The sequence below is a fragment of the Acomys russatus genome, chromosome 5 (genome assembly GCF_903995435.1).
Source record: "Acomys russatus chromosome 5, mAcoRus1.1, whole genome shotgun sequence".
Lineage (NCBI taxonomy): Eukaryota > Metazoa > Chordata > Mammalia > Rodentia > Muridae > Acomys > Acomys russatus.
Genome location: NC_067141.1, coordinates 3,107,093 through 3,130,156, shown reverse-complemented (window position 1 = coordinate 3,130,156; position 23,064 = coordinate 3,107,093). Strand labels below are relative to the sequence as shown.

The 23,064-nt window shown below is 47.2% G+C and overlaps 1 protein-coding gene across 2 annotated transcripts in view; it reads right to left on the bottom strand.

The window, feature by feature from the left end:
- The window catches only part of Prkcb (protein kinase C beta), a 345,671-nt gene that overhangs the window by 84,578 nt on the left and 238,029 nt on the right, over positions 1 to 23,064 (bottom strand). For both annotated transcript variants that reach the window (XM_051145188.1, XM_051145187.1), the window contains exons 8-9: positions 22,439 to 22,535; positions 13,889 to 14,035 (exon numbers count right to left, since the gene is read on the bottom strand). In XM_051145188.1, coding sequence (XP_051001145.1) covers positions 13,889 to 14,035; positions 22,439 to 22,535 — 244 coding nt within the window. The remainder of the gene's footprint in view (positions 1 to 13,888; positions 14,036 to 22,438; positions 22,536 to 23,064) is intronic.

Genomic DNA, 23,064 nt, shown 5'->3' with positions numbered 1-23,064 from the left:
CCAGCCTTTTTTAGTTACAGTTTCCACACTGATACAACAGAGTTACTATCAGTGGTTATCTTGTAGAATTGGGTTGCCAGTTAATACCACATAGTGCATGGAAGTCCACAGCACAGTCCCTCCGTGGCAATTAATATCTGTCTAGGATGATAAGGGAGAGGGAATGGAATGGGGCTGGAGGGGCAGTGCAGTACAGATAGTGAGGCTTGGACAAAAGGAGGTCAAGACTGCGAAGGAGGCAGCTGAGCGTGCCTGCTCCTGGAGACACCTCTGAGATCTGGAGGACCGCATGAACCTGAAACCTGGGCAGAAGGGCAGGGGGCACAGGTGTGAAGGCAAGCTCATGGGCATCTCAAGAGCCTTACTGACGCAGACTAGTTCACGGACACGTGGGTGAGAGGGAGCTGTCCAGCACTCAGGCCAGCAGCTCACAGTGAGAAGAAGGAAAGAAAGTTGGTGCTGAGGGGGAAGTGAAAAATAAGTAGAGAAATTGTTTAGCATATTCAAATACATGGGCACTATAGACACTGAGATAAGCTAGGATGCATGGGTTCAATATCAAGCCATTATGAGCCCAAAGTCACCACTGGAGGAGTAGCGCAATAGTGGGACATTTGCCTAACGTGTTCAAGGTCCTAGGTTGTATCCTGTCCTAGTTAGGGTTTCTGTTACTGTGAAGGGACACCATGACCATGGCAACTCTTACAGAAGCATTTAACTGGGGCTGGCTTACAGTTTCAGAGGGTTAGTCTATTGTCATCATGGGAGGAAGCATGGTGGCAGGCTGGCAAACAGCTGGAGAGGGAGCTGAGAGTTCTACATCCAGATTGGCAGGCAGTAAAAAGGCAGAGTGACTCTAGGACTGGCTGGGGCTTCTGAAACCTTGAAGCCCACTTGAAGCGACTGCCACACCTATTCCAAAAGGGCCATATTTCCCACAAGTGCCATTCCCTGCAAGCCTAAGGGGGCCATGTGCATCCAAACCACCACACATCCTAAGAGCCACAAATCATGAATTTCTAAATTAAATTTGAGACATTAAATGACATTAACACACTTGTGACTTCACCAAGTTACTCCAGCCTTCTGTCATCTTGGTCTTGTCACCTTCAAAGGAGGCATGGTGTGGTTACATCACAGAACATCTAGGAGCTAATCCACATGGACCATTTATTAAGCCCCAACACACTGTAAGAACTCAAAGTATGAGAACACCACCATTGTCATCATTACTACCACTGCCAGTAGAGTGCAAGTCCATAAGGATAGATGCTTCTGTTTGGTTCACAGACATTGTCACTATACTGAAAGAGTACCTGGCAAACAGTAGGCACTCAATAAGCCCTCCTACCCTTAGTGCCCCCCAACACACACACACACACACACACACACACACACACACACACACACACCTGTGACCAAATCATTAATTATGGATGTCAGTGGACACTTATAAAACCAAAGAATTATCTCCCTTGAGATGGCTCTCTGCTCACAAAAGCTCTGGGCTGGGCGTGGGCATGTGTACCTTTAATCCCAGCACTCGGGAGGCAGAGGCAGAGGCAAGCAGATCTCTGAGAGTTCAAGGCCAGAGTTCGAGGACAGCCAGGGCTATATGGAGAGACTCTGTCTCAAACAAACATGGAAAAGCATGACCTCAAAGTCTGGGTGGTGGATCTGCAGAGTGATGGACAGCCTGAGACAGGTATTTTCAAAGACTGGTAGCTGGAGAGGCCATTTTGTAAAGGATGAAGATGGAGTAGCTGACAAGGCAGCAAATTTCAAAGGAGCAGCTTGATTCTCTATATCCACTTGATGCAAAAGACAATGGAGGGGGGTCCAGATCGTAGAAAGGATGCTCAAAGACAATGGAGGGGGGGTCCAGATCACAGAAAGGGTGCTCAAAGACAATGGAGGGGGGTCCAGATCATAGAAAGGATGCTCAAAGACAATGGAGGGGGGTCCAGATAATGGAAAGGATGCTCAAAGACAATGGAGGGGGGTCCAGATAATGGAAAGGATGCTCAAAGACAATGGAGGGGGGTCCAGATCACAGAAAGGATGCTCAAAGACAATGGAGGGAGGGTCCAGATAATGGAAAGGATGCTCAAAGACAATGGAGGGAGGGTCCAGATAATGGAAAGGATGCTCAAAGACAATGGAGGGGGGGGTCCAGATCACAGAAAGGATGCTCAAAGACAATGGAGGGGGGGTCCAGATCACAGAAAGGATGCTCAAAGACAATGGAGGGGGGTCTAGATCACAGAAAGGATGCTCAAAGACAATGGAGGGGGGGTCCAGATCACAGAAAGGATGCTCAAAGACAATGGAGGGGGTCCAGATCACAGAAAGGATGATCAAAGACAATGGAGGGGGGTCCAGATCACAGAAAGGATGCTCAAAGACAATGGAGGGGGGTCCAGATAATGGAAAGGATGCTCAAAGACAATGGAGGGGGGTCCAGATCACAGAAAGGATGCTCAAAGACAATGGAGGGGGGTCCAGATCATAGAAAGGATGCTCAAAGACAATGGAGGGAGGGTCCAGATAATGGAAAGGATGCTCAAAGACAATGGAGGGGGTCCAGATAATGGAAAGGATGCTCAAAGACAATGGAGGGGGGTCCAGATCACAGAAAGGATGTTCAAAGACAATGGAGGGGGGTCCAGATAATGGAAAGGATGCTCAAAGACAATGGAGGGGGGGTCCAGATCACAGAAAGGATGCTCAAAGACAATGGAGGGGGGTCCAGATAATGGAAAGGATGCTCAAAGACAATGGAGGGGGGGTCCAGATCACATAAAGGATGCTCAAAGACAATGGAGGGGGGTCCAGATCACAGAAAGGATGCTCAAAGACAATGGAGGGAGGGTCCAGATAATGGAAAGGATGCTCAAAGACAATGGAGGGAGGGTCCAGATAATGGAAAGGATGCTCAAAGACAATGGAGGGGGGGTCCAGATCACAGAAAGGATGCTCAAAGACAATGGAGGGGGGGTCCAGATCACAGAAAGGATGCTCAAAGACAATGGAGGGGGTCCAGATCACAGAAAGGATGCTCAAAGACAATGGAGGGGGGGTCCAGATCACAGAAAGGATGCTCAAAGACAATGGAGGGGGTCCAGATCACAGAAAGGATGCTCAAAGACAATGGAGGGGGGTCCAGATCACAGAAAGGATGCTCAAAGACAATGGAGGGAGGGTCCAGATAATGGAAAGGATGCTCAAAAACAATGGAGGGGGGGTCCAGATCACAGAAAGGATGCTCAAAGACAATGGAGGGGGGTCCAGATCACAGAAAGGATGCTCAAAGACAATGGAGGGGGTCCAGATCACAGAAAGGATGCTCAAAGACAATGGAGGGGGATCCAGATCATAGAAAGGATGCTCAAAGACAATGGAGGGAGGGTCCAGATAATGGAAAGGATGCTCAAAGACAATGGAGGGGGTCCAGATAATGGAAAGGATGCTCAAAGACAATGGAGGGGGGTCCAGATCACAGAAAGGATGCTCAAAAACAATGGAGGGGGGTCCAGATAATGGAAAGGATGCTCAAAGACAATGGAGGGGGGGGTCCAGATCACAGAAAGGATGCTCAAAGACAATGGAGGGGGGTCCAGATAATGGAAAGGATGCTCAAAGACAATGGAGGGGGGGTCCAGATCACATAAAGGATTCTCAAAGACAATGGAGGGGGGTCCAGATCACAGAAAGGATGCTCAAAGACAATGGAGGGGGGGTCCAGATAATGGAAAGGATGCTCAAAGACAATGGAGGGAGGGTCCAGATAATGGAAAGGATGCTCAAAGACAATGGAGGGGGGGTCCAGATCACAGAAAGGATGCTCAAAGACAATGGAGGGGGGGTCCAGATCACAGAAAGGATGCTCAAAGACAATGGAGGGGGGTCCAGATCACAGAAAGGATGCTCAAAGACAATGGAGGGGGGGTCCAGATCACAGAAAGGATGCTCAAAGACAATGGAGGGGGTCCAGATCACAGAAAGGATGCTCAAAGACAATGGAGGGGGGTCCAGATCACAGAAAGGATGCTCAAAGACAATGGAGGGGGGTCCAGATAATGGAAAGGATGCTCAAAAACAATGGAGGGGGGGTCCAGATCACAGAAAGGATGCTCAAAGACAATGGAGGGGGGGTCCAGATCACAGAAAGGATGCTCAAAGACAATGGAGGGGGGTCCAGATCACAGAAAGGATGCTCAAAGACAATGGAGGGGGGCCCAGATCATAGAAAGGATGCTCAAAGACAATGGAGGGGGGTCCAGATCACAGAAAGGATGCTCAAAGACAATGGAGGGGGTCCAGATCACAGAAAGGATGCTCAAAGACAATGGAGGGGGGTCCAGATAATGGAAAGGATGCTCAAAGACAACGGAGGGGGGTCCAGATCACAGAAAGAATGCTCAAAGACAATGGAGGGGGGTCCAGATCACAGAAAGGATGCTCAAAGACAATGGAGGGGGTCCAGATCACAGAAAGGATGCTCAAAGACAATGGAGGGGGGTCCAGATAATGGAAAGGATGCTCAAAAACAATGGAGGGGGGGTCCAGATCACAGAAAGGATGCTCAAAGACAATGGAGGGGGGTCCAGATAATGGAAAGGATGCTCAAAGGACAGAAAGATCCTGAAGCATGAGCCTCCTCTCAAGGAGAGGTTCTGGAGCGGACGGGAGATTGGCACCTGCCACACTGGAATCAAAGCGGAAGATTTCATGTCCTTTGAAATAGAGTGGCCATCAAGGTGTGAAATTATATGTGAGCCTCAAATTTGAAGACTGCTTTCATCAACTGCATCGCTAGTGCTAGTGTTAATCCCATCGACTGAGTATAAAACCACTACCACAACCTGTGAGCCAAATCTGAAGCAAGCTTTAATTAAATACCAGCCAGGATGATGGACTCTTGCCAGGCCCATTCCGGGGTCCCCAGAAAATGGTGATGAGTCACATTTTTGCAGAGGCTCATAAAGGCACACCTATAAGGTGATGTATTTCCCACCAGGTCCAGTCTCAGGCAAACATGTATTCTGATGTACTTCATGCTTACATACCTCCCTCCTATGTGACCAAGCGCATACAGTGCAGTTGGGTCAAACATACTTGTTTAGGGGAGTGAAAGCACGTGGCCTGTCATTTTACATGCACAAGAGCTTCCTCGGAAAGCATCCGTCCTGGGGCAAGAGGCTTACAAGGAAAGCATCCGTCCTGGGGCAAGAGGCTTACAGGTTAGAGGCATTTTCATTCTATGGGTCTCTTAGGCACAGCATTTAAAACTGAAAACATAACTTTGGCTCTCACACTAGCTGTAGTATAAGAACAAAATTACTTTTCACTGCTAGGCTCGCCTAGAACGCATTAATATAAATACATAACTGGCATATCAAATCTGTGATTGCACCTATGTGTGTTCCGCTCTGGTATAAACACTGAGCTGTGGAAATCAGCCCCGGCAACATGGCCGACAGCAGCTAAATTCTGAGTGTGGAAGGACGCTTTCTTGGACTCTGGGGACATTTAGGCACTTCGGGTCTACTTCTTAGACATCTGGGGACATTCAAGTACTGGACCTTGGCACCGTTCCAGGAAGATCAAGCCATAGAAGAGGTTGGTGTTTTCTGCCTTCCGTGCACACCAAGCCATAGAACAGGGTGGAATTGTTTATAGCAACTGTGGCTGTGATACCTGGGTGCCCAGTTTCTAAGCACTTGCTGCTTCTTCCTTTCAATTTCATAAGCTGTTGACTGCATCCTACTTGATTTATTCCTGGCTTCTGCTGGGGCTCAGGAAAGGCAGCTCCAGCACCTGGCATGTCCCATGACTTGAACACAAGAAAATGTCACTGGGAAGTGGCGCTTCAAGTCTTTTTGTTTGTGGGGTGTGAGAAACTGGGTGTTCCAAAGGAAAAAGTCAAAAGGTCTTTTGGGACACTGAAGAATCCCAGCCAGAGCTGTCAAGCAGGCAGGATGAGTGAGACCACTCACCAGCCACCACAATCATTCTCCCAGAGTCCCTTGCAGCAAGGCGTGGCCATGGAATGAAATCTCTCTGATAGGGTGTGGGCAGAAGCGATGTATGTCAGTTCTGGAGCAAAGCAGCTTGAGCTGCCTCCTCCTCCTCCTCCTCCTCCTCCTCCTCTCCCTCCACCTCCCTGTTCCTCCCCCTCTATCCTCTGAATGTAAAGAATAGGTTGGAGAGACTAATGGAGCCATATAAGGCAGAAAGAATTCTATTCCTTAATTATCATATGGAGAGAGTGGGCGAGGCCAGGAACATCCATCTTGGTGTTCCTATTTATGGCTTAAATTACACCTCTATTTTATCTGAGCCAGTATACCTCTGGGAATCTATCTGTTACAGCAGTTGAGTCCATATCCTGGCTATTACACAAATTAGCCTAAGTCAGGATGAAGGCACCCTCAGGTCCTTCCTTCCTTCCCTTCCCTTCCCTTCCTCCCTTCTCTTCTTTCTTCTTCTTCTTCTCCTCCTCCTCCTCCTCTCCTCCCTTCTCCTCTCCTCTCCTCCAAGGCCTCCAGTGATTTAATCTAGAAGTTACCTTCCTGTAGTCTCCCACTGTAGGCCACAACTGCACTCATATCTGCTTCTTCTGTTATTCTTGATTAATGTTTATAGCCCCACTGTGTTTTAAAGTGCACATTACCTCAAAATGCACAGAACCACACACTTAAGAAATGTGTGTTTTGTTGGATATACCTTTTACCTTGCATGATTGTGTCTTGGTTAAATGGACTGTGCTGGAGAGCTTAGATTAACACATACAGAGTTCTATCACTGACTCTAAGATGCACTAAGAATGTGTTGCCAAAAGGCAGTCAGATGGACAGATTATAATGAAGCAAAGAAAGTCAGTTGCTAATTGCAGAGTCTTAGTAGCAAGTATTGTGGATGCTCATTACATAGTTCTTTTTATTTTTTTCAACTAATAGATGAATAAATGTTAAAGAAAGACAGTAAGAGGAAGACACTTCATTTAAATGTATCTCGGATAAACCATTACTATTTAAACTTCACTTCAATGAATGGATCATTAAGCTATTTGCATTTTTTTCTATTAACAATTATTTTGCAATAAATACAATTCTACATAGACCTTTGTGGTAGTAGGTAGTAGATTTGAGTTTCCTTTTAAATATTTGAGGTGTGTGTGTGTGTGTGTGTGTGTGTGTGTGTGTGTGTGTGTGTGTGTGTGTGTGTGATTGAGGTATACATATGTGATGGTGCAGGGGTGGGGACCACGGGCAACCTCAGATATCAGTCATCTCCTTTCACCTTAACTCAAGGTCTCGTTGTTTGCCACTGTGCATGTCAAGCTAGCTGGTTTATCTGGTCTAAGAGAATCCTGCTTGTACTTCTCATCTCACCACAGGAATGCTGGGATTACAGATGTGCACTGCTACACTTGACTGTACATAGGTTCCAGCATTCAAAATCAGTTCCTTGTGTTTACTCAGCAAGCATTTAGCCACTGAGCCATCTCCCCAGCCTACCCTGAAACACACACACACACACACACACACACACACACACACACACACACACACACACATCTCCCACAGCAGAGTGTAAGACATAAGAGAATGAGGAAAACTTTCCTATCTGATTTTTGGCTTATATTTTTCCATGTGTGTGTGTCTGTGTGTGTCTGTGTGTGTGTGTCTGTGTGTGTATGTGTGTGTGTGTGTGTGTGTGTGTGTGTGTGTGCACGTGTGTACATGAAAGCATAGGGTGGGCACCTGATTGGATGTCTTCCTCTATTGTTTTCCACCTTATTTTTTAATCACTGAATCTGGATCTCAACAATTTGACAAGGCTAGCTGGCCAGCAATCCCTAGGGATCCTTATGACTCTACCTCCCCAGTGTTAGAATCACAGGGTCATGCCATCATTATGAACTCAGATCCTTGTTCTTATATCACAAACACTTATCAACTGATCTGTTTTCCCAGCTCTTGTATAACTTTAAAAAAAATAACTAAGTAAAATGCAACACTGAGCTGGGTGTACTGGCCCGTGCCTTTAATCCCAGCACTTGGGAGGCAGAGGCAGGTGGATTGCTCTGAGTTCAAGGCCAGCCTACACTACACAGTGAGACCAGGATAGCCAGGGATACACAGAAAAACTCTGTATCAAAAAAAACAAAACAACAACAAACAACAAAAAACCCAATAACAACAACAAGCTACATTACCATAAGTATACATGAGTTTCAGAAAACAGCAACAGTAGCCCTAAAAACAGGTGTTTAACCTGGCACTTTTGGATGACAGACTTAAGTCCGTGGTGTAGAGTTGATACTCTATACCTGTTGGCTAGCCTCTACAGTGCCAGAAGGATCTAACCAGGGCTGGACCCTGCATGCTACAACACCAACCTTCCTGGAGAGAGGTGCCCCTCAGTACAGTAGTGGCATGAAAATTATGGCTTCTGGCTGGATTTGAGGCCAGTTTCACCTAACCAGAAGCCCATGACTTGGGAGATCATAGGCCCGCATGAGGAATATACTGTTGTCATTTCACTAAATGCTCACGCTGTCAAACTGCCTCCTAAATATTTATGACATATGTTGCTCTCAGATTTTGTCAGAGAAGCTTCTTTTTGCTGTGAGTACTGATGTAGGTACTTATAACTGGTCTAAGTGCTGATTATAAATAATTGAGTTCTCAGGTATGTGTGGGTCATTCATTCAACCCTCATGCAAGGCTCAGGGAACACTGCAGAAGATGGCGGGGCGGGGCCGGGGGGAATGGGAGGGGGGAGGAATGTAAGAGCCAGTCAGTGTGGAAATGCTCACTTCCAGACATGGCATGGCTGTTGCACACAACAACTCACAGCTGTGCCTCCCTGCACAAGACCAAGCCAGTCACAGTTCCAACAAAGATGTCATGTGGGGGAGCAAGCCCCGTTTCTGGAGGAGCAACTGGCAGTTGGTGGCTGCTGAGGGAGGGGGATTCACTCTCCTTTGGGAATGTGGCCCCTGGTAGGTTGCCTCTGCTCCTCTGGATGCCCCTCCATACATGTGGGCAATGTAACTGGACGGAGGAGAAGGAAGCTATTAATAATAATAAAAAGGACATGAAGTGGGAAAGAGATGGTGCTGGGCGGGGGCACTGGAAACGTTTGTAGGGAGGTAGTGGTGGAGGAATATGATCACGATACACCGTATGAAAGTTAGATATAAATGTACAAAATTGTCAAGGACTAAATAGAAAACGTTATTATTAAAAAAAAAAAAAGACCTGTGCCTGTGCTGCGCAGATGGTGTATGAGGTAAGGTCAGTTGTACGTTTTTTCCCTGTTTGTATAGTCACAGCACATACATGGACCTGCTAGACACCTCTGTCTCTAAGGAAATCAGACATGCCAACAAGCCCTGCTCAGTCAACACAGCCTTCCTGGTAATCATGAGTTAACTGTCCAAACAGCTCTCCTCTTGCAAGTTTCCAGGACTGGGTGACACATTTGGAATGCGATGGCCTCACACTTGCTCTCACCCTTGTGTCATTTTCGCAGGTCTTAACAAAATGCATGCTCGCGTCACCCTCCGTTGCTCTGCAAATGATCACAGTGCTTGTTGAGAGAGTGTGTGTTTTCCTGGGCCAGATCTGATACTGTGGACCTGGGGGAGGGAGGTGCGAAGCCCCAAGGCTGGTTCTTTTCATCTTCTGAAGGGAGACAACAGACTTGTGGCCATTTTCTTCGGTTTAAGGGGACTGATCTACGTACCTAGGCAGATTAAGCAAATTGTTCAAAGTCTGCATTTGGATACAAAACTGCATTCGTTCCAAACCACTGTGGGCACCACGACAATGGCGAAGGATCACTCTGCTTTAAATGATCATAGAAGTGTTTGTGATCCTGTTTTGCTTTCATGATGGGCTGTTATTCTATCTGTGATTTATTTAATGCTGCATCCCCAGTCTGCAAGAGAACTCTCAATTATTATAACAGTTTCCATGGAAACATATGATCTAGTCTCTCTTACTTGCTCACTATTCCCCAATGATCCATTCTCCCACTACCCTGCCCAACCCCACCCCAACCTCAGCTCTTTCCAGAAGACCCCATGGAACTTCCATTTTCTATCAGCAATGCTCCAACCTATATTGTTCCATTATCAAAAGGATGTGCATGGTACACTGACTTTTGAGCTAACAAGGACAAAAATAAGAATGGTAAATGAGCTCAGGGAGACTAGAAAGAAGCAAATTCAATTAATGAAAGTTCACATACAGAGGCCTGGTTAGCAAGGGGTCACGGAAGTGGGCAAACTTGGGTGGAAGCAAGACTTCCCAATGTTTACCCTTTTAATGTAATTTTAATTGTGAGCCATGTAAATACAAGGCTGGCTTAAAATATAATTGGAGAGGAAAGAAATGAGGAAAGACTGTGAGGATTATGGAGTTTCTTGGGTGGCGACAATGTTGAAACTATGCTGATTGTTGTGACAAATTGAAAACCACTAGATTGCATTGTTTTCATGAGAGAGTATAATAAATGAAAATTACATATCAAAAAGCTGTGAGCGTGTGTGTGTGTGTGTGTGTGCATGTGTGAGTGTGTGTATGTGTGTGAGCATGTGTGTGCATGTGTGAGTATGTGAGTGTGTGCGTGAGAGTGTATGTGAGTTTGTATGTGTGTGCACATGCGCATGTAAGTTATGTGTGAGTGTGTGTGAGCATGTGTGTGTGTGCATGTGTGTGTGAGCATGTGTGTGTGTGTGTGTGTGCATGTGTGTGTGAGCGTGCACTAACAGTTATTTAATTTTATGGGTTGGAGGTCTGACTATGCTGCCCATCTGACCTGACTCCTGAACTCAAGCAATCCTCCTGCCTCAGCTTCTTGAGTAGCTTTATGTGTACATCACAGCACCCAATTTAAAATTTAAAAATCTTAAAACTCCTTCATGAGGCTGAGTACAGTGTTGCTCCCTATGATCCTAGCACGTGAGAGGATGAGGCGATGGGATGAAACTTCCAGGCCAGGCGGGGTTACCTCAGAAATGATACAAAACAAGACTCCCCACTAGACTCAGCCTATCAGAACTTCCTCCTCCTTTCAGCCTCGGTCTTCATAATCATTGGGGAGGCTGCTTCATCCTTCCTAACATTTTAAACATCCTGACTCTCTGCTCCATAGCTCATCTCCAGGCCTCCGTAGATTCCTTCTCTCCCACCGAGTGATGCCTCTCTTCTTGTTATCTTTCCTTCCTAACTCTGTCTAGCGCCATTTCCACTCCTTTGCTTAAGAAATTTTTTTCTGGTCACCTGCTACACACCAGCTTCTGTGAACACCAGCAACTGGTGTTTCCCTTCCCAGAATCCCCAGATTCTTTCTTATCATAATCTAGGTCACGGATCCCCTAATCTCACCCTAGCCAAGTTTACCACTCCACCCCATATCCGAGCTGCTCACCAATTCTTGGAAAACTCACACAGCGGTGTGGACCACGACCAACTGCCTATTGTCTAACCTTGTGGGCCTCGGTGTCGCCTGGCCATCCCCTTGGGTGTCTGTCCTTTCACTTCATTCTCGTTCCCTGCTGGGGCTCCTCAAATTCTGAGGCTGCATTTCAGACGCTTTTATTGAATCTTGGCAGAAAACTTTGGTACAGGCAAAAGAAAATGTAAGCATGCATCTGAAATGCTGAAATCCAGTATTGACTACAACAACGGATAGTCTTTCTCTTGGGTCATGTACATCTTTTTTTTTTAATCTTTTTTATTAATTTATTCATATTACATCTCGATTGTTAGCCCTTCCCCTGTTTCCTCCCATTCTTCCCTCCCTCCCATTTCTCCCCTTCTCCCTTCCCCTATGTCTGTGACTGAGGGAGACCTCCTCCCCCTATATATGCTCTCAGAATATCAAGTCTCTTCTTGGTAACTAGCTATCCTTCCTTTTGAGTGCCACCAGGTCTCCCCATCCGGGGGACATGGTCAGAAAAGGGGCACCAGAGTTCGTGTGAGAGTCAGATCTCACTCTCCACTCAACAGTGGAGAGTATCATGGCGTCATGTACATCTTAAAAGAAGAAGAGAGACAGACCAATATGGAAATAGGAGTGTCATTCATTAATAGTTTGAGTAGACAAAATAGAATGTAGAATGGATGAGCAAGGTGGCACGTTCCTGTAATCCCAGCACTGGGAGAGAAGGCTGAGGTAGAAGGTATTATGGATTGGAGGCCAGCCTGGGCTAGCAAGACCCTCTGTCAAATAGGAGAATGAGTGAGTGGCTACTTTCAGTGGGTGGTCAGGAAAGACCTCATAAAAGTGCTTTCCAAGTAGAGATGTCAATTAGAAAAAGGAGCCAGCCATGCAAAAGATTGAGGATGTCAACAAGCCTCCATGGGAAGAAAAAAATGGTTCCATTTTGGGGCACCCAACAGCTACCATTGTATCTATAACATGCTGGTGACAGGAGAAGACAAAGCAAAAATATCAAGCAGCAATGAAGGACCAAGGTAAGCCATAGAGGTCGTTTAAGTCAAGAATGAGAATGGAACGGAGAAAGTATCTGAACTGTGGCAGGGGAGATGTCTAAGCTAAGGTAAGCTTGTGAAGAAAATCACTAGAGCTAAGTGAAGGGTGTGTGCCTTACAGGTGCAAGGTGGAGAGCGACACCGGTTAGGAGAGTCTAAGGTGGCCTAACTGAGGGCTTTGTTGCTGAAGATAGAGTAGAATTAGTAGGTGCTGAATAGACCTGGACAGACCCAGCAGGACTGACTAGTGGAGTGTATGTAACATGGAAGGATACATGGGTGGCATAAGGACAAAGATGGAGGATATAGGGGGATTCAAGGATAACTCAGTTTTCTGGTTTATGTTTCACAGAAGAAACAGAAACCTACATTTTCTTGCACACCTGAGTTCACGGGATGAGATTTATACCAGACATCTTTGTGGCACTCTAAGGGATTCAAGGACTCCAAACAACACTAAACAAGTCAGGAATACTTATAACACAATCTCCACTCCGGTAAAACAGCGTCTCGCGGTGTCTATAAAAGCATCCAGGATCTCTCAATGAGTCCCAGAGTCATCCTTCAACTGTGCTGCTGCTCAAAAGGAACTGTTCCCATGCTCAGCCGCCACTGCGATCTCTTCCGAAAGCAAACCCGATCGTGTCACTTCCCTGCTTAAAAACTTTCAATGGCTCCCCATTGCACTGAGAACAAAATCCAGACTTACCTTCCTGGCTCATCAGCATCAGCGTGCTCAGGGCCCTGCTTCCTTCTGCAACCTCCTATCACTGCTCATGTCACTGAGGGCCCAGTGCCTCCTGATGACACCTAGTGTGCTCTCCTTCTCATGTCACTGTGGACCCAGTGCCTCCCCATTGCATTTAGAATGCATCAAACTCCTCCCCACCTCAGGATGCTGGTGCGGCGGTCCCCTCTGCTGGAACAATTTTTCCTTGCTCTGGCTTAATTTTTTTTTTTAATTTTTTTTTAGAGACTGGATTTCATGTATTCCAAGCTGTCCTTGAACTCATTACGCAGCTGAAGAGGACCTTCCTGCCTCCACTGCCTGAGGCCCAACTTCTGAAGTTAGAGACATGTGCCCCTAAGTCTGGTTTCTGCAATGCTAGGGACCAAAATCAGAACTTCACGCATAACTGATGAGCACTCAGATAAGTGAGCTATGTCCTCACCTCCCCTTTGTCTTTCTCATTCTTGCCCTCCCCCCAGATCACGTGAGCAGGTCCCCTCTAAGTTTGTAGGTGACATAACCCCTTATTGGTTTTCTTCGTGATGAAGAAGGCTGCAATCTGGGTTCATTTATGCACCTCTTTTCCCACCATAGGAACAGCTGCTCCGTGTGAAGGGAACGCAGCCACCAAGTCATGCCATACCTTGCCAAAGCTGCCTTTCCCCAGCACCATCAGGAAGTTGAAATCAGTCAGTTTCATGCGATCCCTGTTGCCGTTGTTGTCAAATTTGGAGATGGTGTTGGCCGTCTTTTCTTCTGGAGCCTTGGTACCCTGGCCGATCTTGGCTCTCTGGAGGAAGACATAGGAAGAACACAGGATGGAGGCTGGGAGCACTCTGGTAGGAAGATGCACGAGCTCAGCAGATGCTGTGGCTCCTACAGCCGGGCACCCATCCTGGGCAATGCCCAAGTCTACATCACTCTGCACACTCTACAGCCTAGAGGCCACCCTGGGCCCTTGTACCTCTCTTTATCCCCCAAATCGCATCCTTCTCCAGGAGCCATCATATCTTTCTCGGGAGCCCTAGAATTCATTGACTTCTTCCCTCTCCATCAGCCTGTTAGCATCCACCTGTCACCTAGAGGACCCACATGGGTTCCTTCCTCACAAGGCTTCACGGTAGCCAACAGGAAGCTTCTCAAGCAACTGAGCCCCCTGCTGCCTAAGACCTTGCATCTGTTTAGAGAGTAAGCACTCTTTCTCCCCAAAGCTGCTTTGCCTTTCTAACAGCGGTTAGTCACTTCAGTCCTCACTTACTTTACTTTCCTCACACACACTTGTTTCATAATTTTTGTTTCCCTTCACACCAGAATGTAAGCTCCCGGAGGACATGGGCTTTGCCAGTTTGGTTTTCACTAGTTCTCGGAGTATCTGGATGAGTATGCGAAGCAGAACAGGCAACTGAGTGCACTTGGCAGATGAACCTTTCAGTATCTCAGTCTTCCCTGGCAAAGTGATGGTGACAGTGTCATGTGTTCTTTGCAGGCAGACCCTAACGAATGGCCACCATTATTATTGTTTCTCTATTCATGTCTTTTGATGACAGACAACAAAATGCTTGCTAGAATTTTGTTTATCTCACTCCTCACTCTGCCCCCCCATGTGAGTGTGTGTGTGTGTGTGTGTGAGAGAGAGAGATAGGGTGGGGGCGGGGCATAAAGTAGGGGTGTGAGTATGCGCCTGACTGAGTACACAAGTGGAGGTAGGGGTCACCTTCAGGCATTAGTCCTCACCTACTTTGAGGTAGGGCCACTCTTACCGTTTCCCACTGTGTGCACTAGGCTGGCTGGCTCTCGAGTTAGTTCCTAGGGATTCTCCTGTCTCTGCCTCTCATCTCTCCACAGGAGAACTGGGATTACATTGCATGTGATAGCCACACCTGGTTTTGCATGAGTTTGCGGAGATTCGAACTCAGGTCCTTATGACTGCACAAGTGCTTTACAAACTGAGCCATCTCCCCAACCCCTTCCAGTGACTCATCCAGCCAAGCCTTTCCCACTGTTTGTACACCTTGCCCTACTGTAGGTGCTCAGGAGAGATCTGGGAGTAAAAGAGATACAGATCTTCAAAAAATGCACACCACACAGGGCATGTGCCCTCCATTCTGCATCCCAAGAAATATGTCAGTGAGTTAACTCAGGGGAAGAATCTGTGTTGGCAACTGAGCAACACTTACAGGTGAGAAAATAAAGTACACTAAATCAACTAAACATTGACCCAGAGCTAGGTGAAGCTCAAAGGCCAAACAGAGGTGTTGGAGACAGGGTCAGAGGGCTATGAAGACCTGGTTAGCTGCACCAAGGAGTCGCAGCTGTTTCTGAATATGATGCACTGCCTCTGAAAGGTTTTTCAGAAGGACTATACTGCCACCATAGGTTTTCCAGAAGGTCACCTTGGTGAAGTGGAAGAGCCCAGTGGACGGATATGAGTCTGGATACCGTGAGAAGGGGAGCTGTAGTTATCAAATGGGGCATAGTGTGGGGCCTGTGCTGGATTCATATGTTTTCAGAGTGGGGAATGGATGAAGTGGATGTTGGTTGGGAAATGGACTTGTCACCGCTGGGGCGGTGGGGAGAAGGGAAGGCAGAAAAGGAGAGGTTACATTCTGAGCCACTGGGTACCCGCTGGTCTTTCCACCCAGGTAAGAAGTACGTTTGGAGGGTTGCGTGAGGAGATGAAATCACTGACAGGTGTGATTTCAGAGCGTGCTGTGTGGTCCTCCTTCCACACAAAGGCTGAATCAAATTTGTTTCTTTCTCATGCTCTAGGCATCCCATTGCTGGCATTCAGTGAGCGAGGCTGCAAGGCTCAGAATGCTTTTCATCTTCTTAATTAGTGTTTTTAAAATATTGAAGTTAGGACCTGGGGAGATAGATCAGTTGGTAAAGTGTTTGCCTTGTAAACACACAGACCTGAGTTCCCACCTTAGAATCTACATTAATAAAAAGCCGGGCATGGCGATGCACGCTGGGAGTCCCAGAGCTGGGGAGCTGGAGAAGGTAGGATGGGTCCCTGGGGCTCACTGGCCAGTGGCTTAGCCTACTTGGTGAGTTCCAGGCCAGTGAGACACCCTGTCTCAAATAAAAGTGGATGGTGTCTGAGGAAGGACACCCATGATTGTCTTCTGGCTTCCATGTGCACATGAACACATGTGGAACTTCACACACATGAACATCCATGTGCAAATAAATACAAATAGATAAATAATTGAGATGTAAACAGAGAAACGCACAGATCTTAGGTGCATCATTCTGTGAATTTTGACACTGTATACTTACCCATACCTCAAACAAGACAGAACAGATGCAACTCCCCAGGGAGATTTGCAGCTGATCTTCCTTTAAAGCCAAAGGCAATCTCTGCTCTGGTTTCTACTTTCATAGGTCAGGGTTGTCTGTTCTTGACTTTCATCAAGATAGAATCAAAGTGCTTAGACTCGCCTTCCTCTCATCAGAACATGCCTGAGACCCCTCCACACATTTGCTTTTCTGGGTTGCTGAGAAATCAGCATTGCTATTGATCATTCTTGCACTGATGGGAGTCAGTGGTGTTTGAGGCTAGTAACAAAACATGTGCCCCAGTACTCAAACTAGTTTTGTAGTAAGACATGTTACTTATTTAAGCCTAAGATATCCAACACACAGCAGGTATAGGTTAAGGGCAAAGACATTTGAGAGATAGAGGCATAGGATCCCAGGGACCATCTCATGTGACCATCTCATGTGGATAAAGGCCTCACATAAGAAAGGAGCCCAAGACAAGAGTTGCCTGTGTTTCTTGGGCTACATCCTCATACCATCCTGAAACCTCCCTCCAGCCTCCTAGGTTTTCCTGACTGACCCAAGCCTCCTTCCCAGTCTCATTGATTTGTCACTGTGTCTCCTGATTCCTTTGTAACTGACGTGGGATGGACTGGACTCCTGCACTTGGTTCTCATTGTGCTCCAAGCCCAGCCATTGGGAGTGCCTGTCCATATGCTTGAAGGTCCTGAAGCACAAAGGTCCCTTTGCAACGTGAGGAAAGAGCTCATGCCTTCCAGTTTTTGTTTTTTTTGTTTTTGTTTTTTTTTCATTTGGATTTGCTCCAATGAACTGGAATGGCGCCTTGTCTTTCCTTTCATTTTATTTTTATTTTATGTGCACGAATGTTTTGTCTACAAGTGTGTCAGTGCACCACAAGCATGCAGTGCCCATGGAGGCCAGAAGAGGGCATCAAGTCCCCTGGAACTTGGATTATAGACAGTCATGTGACGCCTGTGAGTGCACTGGAATGTGAACCCTGTCTGTCCTCTGGAAGAGCAGCCGGTGCTCTTAGCCACTGAGTCATCTCTCTAGCCCCCAATATAAGCAAGTTTTAAAAGTCCTCGTGGGCAGAGCTTGCATTTGTGTCCTGTGGTTTAGATAAGGTCCCCATGCTGGAAACTTGGTCCACAGTCCAACATGAGAGATGACGCAACCTTTAAGAAATGGGACCCTGAGGGACATGAGTGTGTGGCTTGGATGCTCCCCCTGGAAGGGATGATGATGGTTTTGTGGACTTATCTCTCTCCAGAGAAGCCTTTGGAAAACAAAGCCACCCGTGTGCTGAGCCTTTTCCGCATGTATCTGGCTCCTTTTCTGTTTCTCCCTGGTACTGGGACCCAGTCAGGTTCTCACCAGAGGCTGTGCAGTCTTCCCAGTTTCCAAAATGGAGTGGGAAAAAGGAATCTTTTCTTTTAAATGACCTAGCTTCAGTACTTTGTTATAGAAACAGCATATTAGCTTACTACCTGGGACCTAAGTAAGAAATCTATTCTGCCCAACATCTGTTGTTACTTTAACATTAAAATCTGTTGCCAATTGCTAAAAATCAGGAGAGGCCTTATACAAATCTAGACTTGGACTGGAGGTGTGGCTCAGTAGCAGAGCACTTTCCTGGCATGCACGAAGCCCGTATTCTCTTTCTAGTACTATAGACAAAAGCACACTGCAAAACCAGACTCTGAGCTTCTGAGGAAGTAGACCTGGCAACACTGGCAACATTGGGTGGACCAGGCCTCCTCATTATGTACCTGGCTCCTGAAAGCATTTGGGGCTGTTCCCCTGACCCTATGAGCCTTCTGAAGACAAGAACCTGTCATACAACTTCCTACAGCTCCCAGAGTTGCAGGTGCCTAGCAGGTCCAGCATCAAAGAGAGGGCAATAGGAAGTGAAAGTCGTAGCGGAAACAATACTCCACCGGCGGCTGCCTTTCATCTTGCAATTGGCAGCCAGATAAGCCTGCGCAGAAGCAAAGCAGAAGGCCAGCCCTTCCAAGGGGAGCTGTGTCACTTTGCATCATGTGCCAGGGAGCCACCAACGCTCGAAGCTCCATCTCAGATCAACATCTATCCTGATTTCAGGCCCGTCTGTATCCTACCCCTCCAAGGAGCCTCCAAATGCACTCCTGGCTACCCTAGAAGACTAGAAAGCAAGGGGTGCCTGAAGAGGTGCCCACCCAGCACAGGAGCATCCCAGGGATGATCTGGCGACACCATTACCAGCATTAGACCCTTGGATGCTTATGATGTACCAGATGCTTCTAGAGGAATGATGTCATCCAATCCTCATGTCATCTTACGCATAGTGTCAGAATCCCTGTGCTACAGATGATGAGTTGAAAGCTCAGAGAGTAACTTCTCCCCTGTAAGTAGGATTCAAAGCCAGGCAGCCTGGGCAGACTGTTAGGCATGCTCCCTCACTTCTGGGCTGCTGTCTCCAAAAACCTCCCACTCTGCACACCCCAACACACACACACACACACACACACACACACACACACACACACACACACACACACACACACGCTTACCTTATTAGGGGTAGGTGCCTCCGCTAGTGAGGGAAGGAGCCTGTGGCTAAGGCTCCCAGCTCCTGTCCCTGGCTAGAGACACTCAGCATGGGAATTCCTGGTGTTTTCTTTCAGAGCAGAGGATAAGGAATTATTAAAGTCTAGCTGCTTATAGCAGCAACAGCTAGATCTGACAGTCATCCTTAGTAGCAGTAGGTTCACGCAGCCAGGGGAACGAAACATTGAAGAAAAAGCTCCCCATGATGACCGTGAACAGACCCCCTTTGATCCCCAAACAATGCAGTAGTAGTTGCTCGCTGCACTGTAAGGTGCATTCTCAGCCGTCTGGGTTTGTTTAAAGTATATGGGAAGATATATACGGGTGTATACACACAATGCCATTCTGTGTGGAGAATCTGCTGTCTCCGAATTTGGTATCTGCTGGAGTCAGAGGAATCTGGAATTAAGCCCTCACTGACATAAAGGGAGAGTGTCCTTGCCTTGCCTCCTCAGCAGCCCCCTCCTGACAAGGCTGATAGGGGCCAGTTCCCAAATCAACGCTCACTTGATTGACTGATTGATGAGTTTGAGATAGAGTCTTGCAGTGTGGCTCAGACTTGTTCACTCTGTCCTCCTGCCTCTACCTTCCAAGTGCTGAGAGTAGGAATGTACCTCCAGACCAGGCTTTGGATCTTGATAATTAATTTCTAGAGAAACTCAAACCCAAGGCCATGACCAGACCTGGGACCTTGGAGAGTTTATTCCCTTCTCGGGCCTCAGTTTCTTGTTCTAACAGAAAACAGTTGGGAGTGGTCCCAGTGGAGCCTTCAGGGGTATGACAAGCAAGGCACTCAGAATGACACAGCGTGTCCTAAGTATTTTGTTAAATAAGCGAATCCTAAGCCTGCCGGGAAATCCACTCTGAACATCCAAATTACAGTCTTCTTCAGCCCACAGGCAAGGCCCGGGGCAGAGGGCGTCTCTGGAGAACATTCTGAAATGTCTGCACGTTGCATCCAAGGCACCCCACCACGTTTCACTGCCACCCCAATTCTGGCAGCCCAGTGGCCAGTCACTCACAGCCCTTCCGGATAAGGAGCTTGAAGGTAATTCCTGACTCATTCTGGGTGCTAATTGCTTATTGTGTGGGGATTACATTTCTCACGTTCAAGGTCAAGTAAAATCCCTCCATGTGTCTGAAAGCGATTTTGGTCTGTTGCAAGCGCTTTTTTTTTAATCAACAACTATGGTATGGAGCGATTATAACTCAGGCATAAACAAGTATTTGCAGGCTCCTGCTAGGGATAAAGGGACATATTTTGTTGCATGCAGATAAAACAACCCTGTACTTCAAGCCAATTACTGTCTCAGACAAATGCTCTTTTCGCATAGAGAATGTTTTCTTTGGTGTTTGGAAATGTCACCCCTGCTGCCTCAGGACAGAAGAAATTATTTTGCAAAGCTGAGGCTTCATTTTCTACAGGAGAATACTGGCCATTTTTGTTTATTTGTTTGTTTTGTTTTGTTTTTTCTACCCATAATCATAGCAGCTTCAGCCAACAGATACTGCTAGCCCAGACAGATTTCTCTGGAAGTCTTGCCTTCCAGTTCTTTTCTGTAAACATCCAATTCACAACCCTGCATGGTGGGAAAGTTCTTTTTTATCAAGTTATCCAGGCTTGCACAGCCACCAAGAAAAACAACCTTCAGTGATCAAGGTCATTGTATGTGAGAGTCACTTTGTCACCTAGACAAACACCTGATAGACTGATTTAAAGGAGAAATAACATATTTGGCTCCCAGTTTCGGAGGGATCTGCCCACGGTCTCTTGGTCCTGTGTGCTTGGGCAGGACATCACGGTGGTGGGAGTGTGTGGCAAGGGACATCTGCTTACATCATGGTGGACAGGACTCAGAGAGCAAGACAGGAAGAGCCTACCCACAAGGACCTACAACCACTGCCTACTTCCTCCAGCTGAGGTTTCTAGAAGGGTCCAAAATAGAGGTACCACCTGGGACTCAGCATTCAGACCATAAGCCTGTGGGAACACCTCAGACTCACACTCAGACAGTGGAGGGAAGGTGATTGGCAAGCCTAGGGCCAATGTGTTCACTCCAACCATTTCCCAGGAGCCCCCACAGCATCTAAAGCATTTCCATTGTCCAGACTGCATGGAGGACCCAGGCCCATGGGTAATCAAGTACTATGCATCTGGCTGGGTAGGAAGTTAACATGCTTCATGGGGTAAATGCCAACACCTTTCTCAAAGCCACTGCTGCCAAATTCTCTGACCTCATCCACTTCCCCAAACTCTCCTGGAATTCACCCCTTACACACACACACACACACACACACACACACACACACACACACACACACATGCACACACACACTTCTGTTCTCACTGACCCTTCTTCCAGTCTCATATAGCTGCTGAGCAACTCCACACCCCAGGGCCCTTGCACTTGCTCACTGAACGCATTCCCGCCCACCCCTACCCCACACCCCCACCCTCCATGCTTCAAGTCCACTGCCTTTCCCTCCATGGCCCTCCCCACAATCCTGTGTTCTTAGGCAAGGACGCTATGCTTTGAAAATGCCTAGTGCCTCTCCCACAGACGTTCAGATGGTCATGATTTTCAATTTTCCAGTGTGGTTATTTCATGAATAACAATAGTAACCCATCTTGTTTCAGCTCTTTTTACAATTTTCCAGGATAAGCACTTGGTGCATTAAACTGTGTGAAGAAAGCACCATGTTTCCCACATGAAAATACTTTCAACTCATGTGACGCACATATACCATGCATAGTTATACCCACCCTCCCCTAAACATCTCCCATTGCAAAACTGGCAGGGGTCTGCAAATCCGCTACTGCATGAGAGCTGACAGTAGGGATCCATGGTCGCAAAGACAGAAAAGGAGTTTATCTGAGGTAGGAACAAACAGCAGTAGGGTCCAGGGTCACACCCAACTCCAAGGGCTGGACAAAATGATTGTGTGTGAGGAAAGCCCAGGGGAGCTTTCTTCGAGTCATCAGTGTAGCCAGTCGACTAGAGAGCAGTACAGACCCAAGTTCACAATTCAAACAAAACATGTCTACTCTATCTACTCCCCCGGCCCCATCACTGCCGTTCCATGCAAATCAGCATCACAAAGCCCTGGGCACGGGAAGAGGACTCTGGAAGAAATGTCTAAGTCTGAACTAAGTATAAGGAAGATTTCACAAGGGAAGGATTTTGAAGCATGTAAGTAGCTGAAAGAGCACTGCAGAAGCCCAGAGTCATGATAGGTCTCTGTACATCCCATACCACAGACAACATAAGAAGATCACGGTGACTTGGGGGATCTGGTTCCCATAGAAACCGTGGAAGACCCTCACCTCAAACTTCTGCCGCAGCTCTTCATTGCCCTCGCTTCCTTCGGGTGGCACAGGAACGTTGAAGTACTCGCCCTCTTCCTGGCTCAGTAACTTGAACCTAGTGGGAGACAAGGGTTTGGGATAAGTCTGTGACTGCACGTGAGAGCATCAAGCTAAGCAGAAGGCCTGCCTGGGAAACGGTGTTGGGGGCTGGAGAGTTGGCTCAGTAGGGTAAAGTGTTTGTCACGCAAGTGTGAGGACCAGAGTTCAAATCCCCATAATGCACATAAGGCTGAGCCCAGTAATGCATCTCTATGCCTAAAGTGATAACAGAGGCTGAAGCAACAGAGTCTCCAGGAACAGATGAACAGTAACCTAGCCTGCGCGTGCAGCGATGAGCAACACACACTGCCTCAAACACTGTAGAAGGTGAGGACCTCCACATGTCTGCCGTGGCAGCCATGCCCCTGCACAGATGCACACACAGCTCTGCCAACTGTGTCACCCATAGAGCATGTCTCTCTGCTGAGTCATGCTAGCAGGCCTCTCTGCTCTCTTTTCCCACCCATCCCCTGTCTGTTCCTTCACACATGACCACAGACCTCACAGTGTTATTTTTCTCTGCAGAGGTTGTTGGGGCTCTGTAT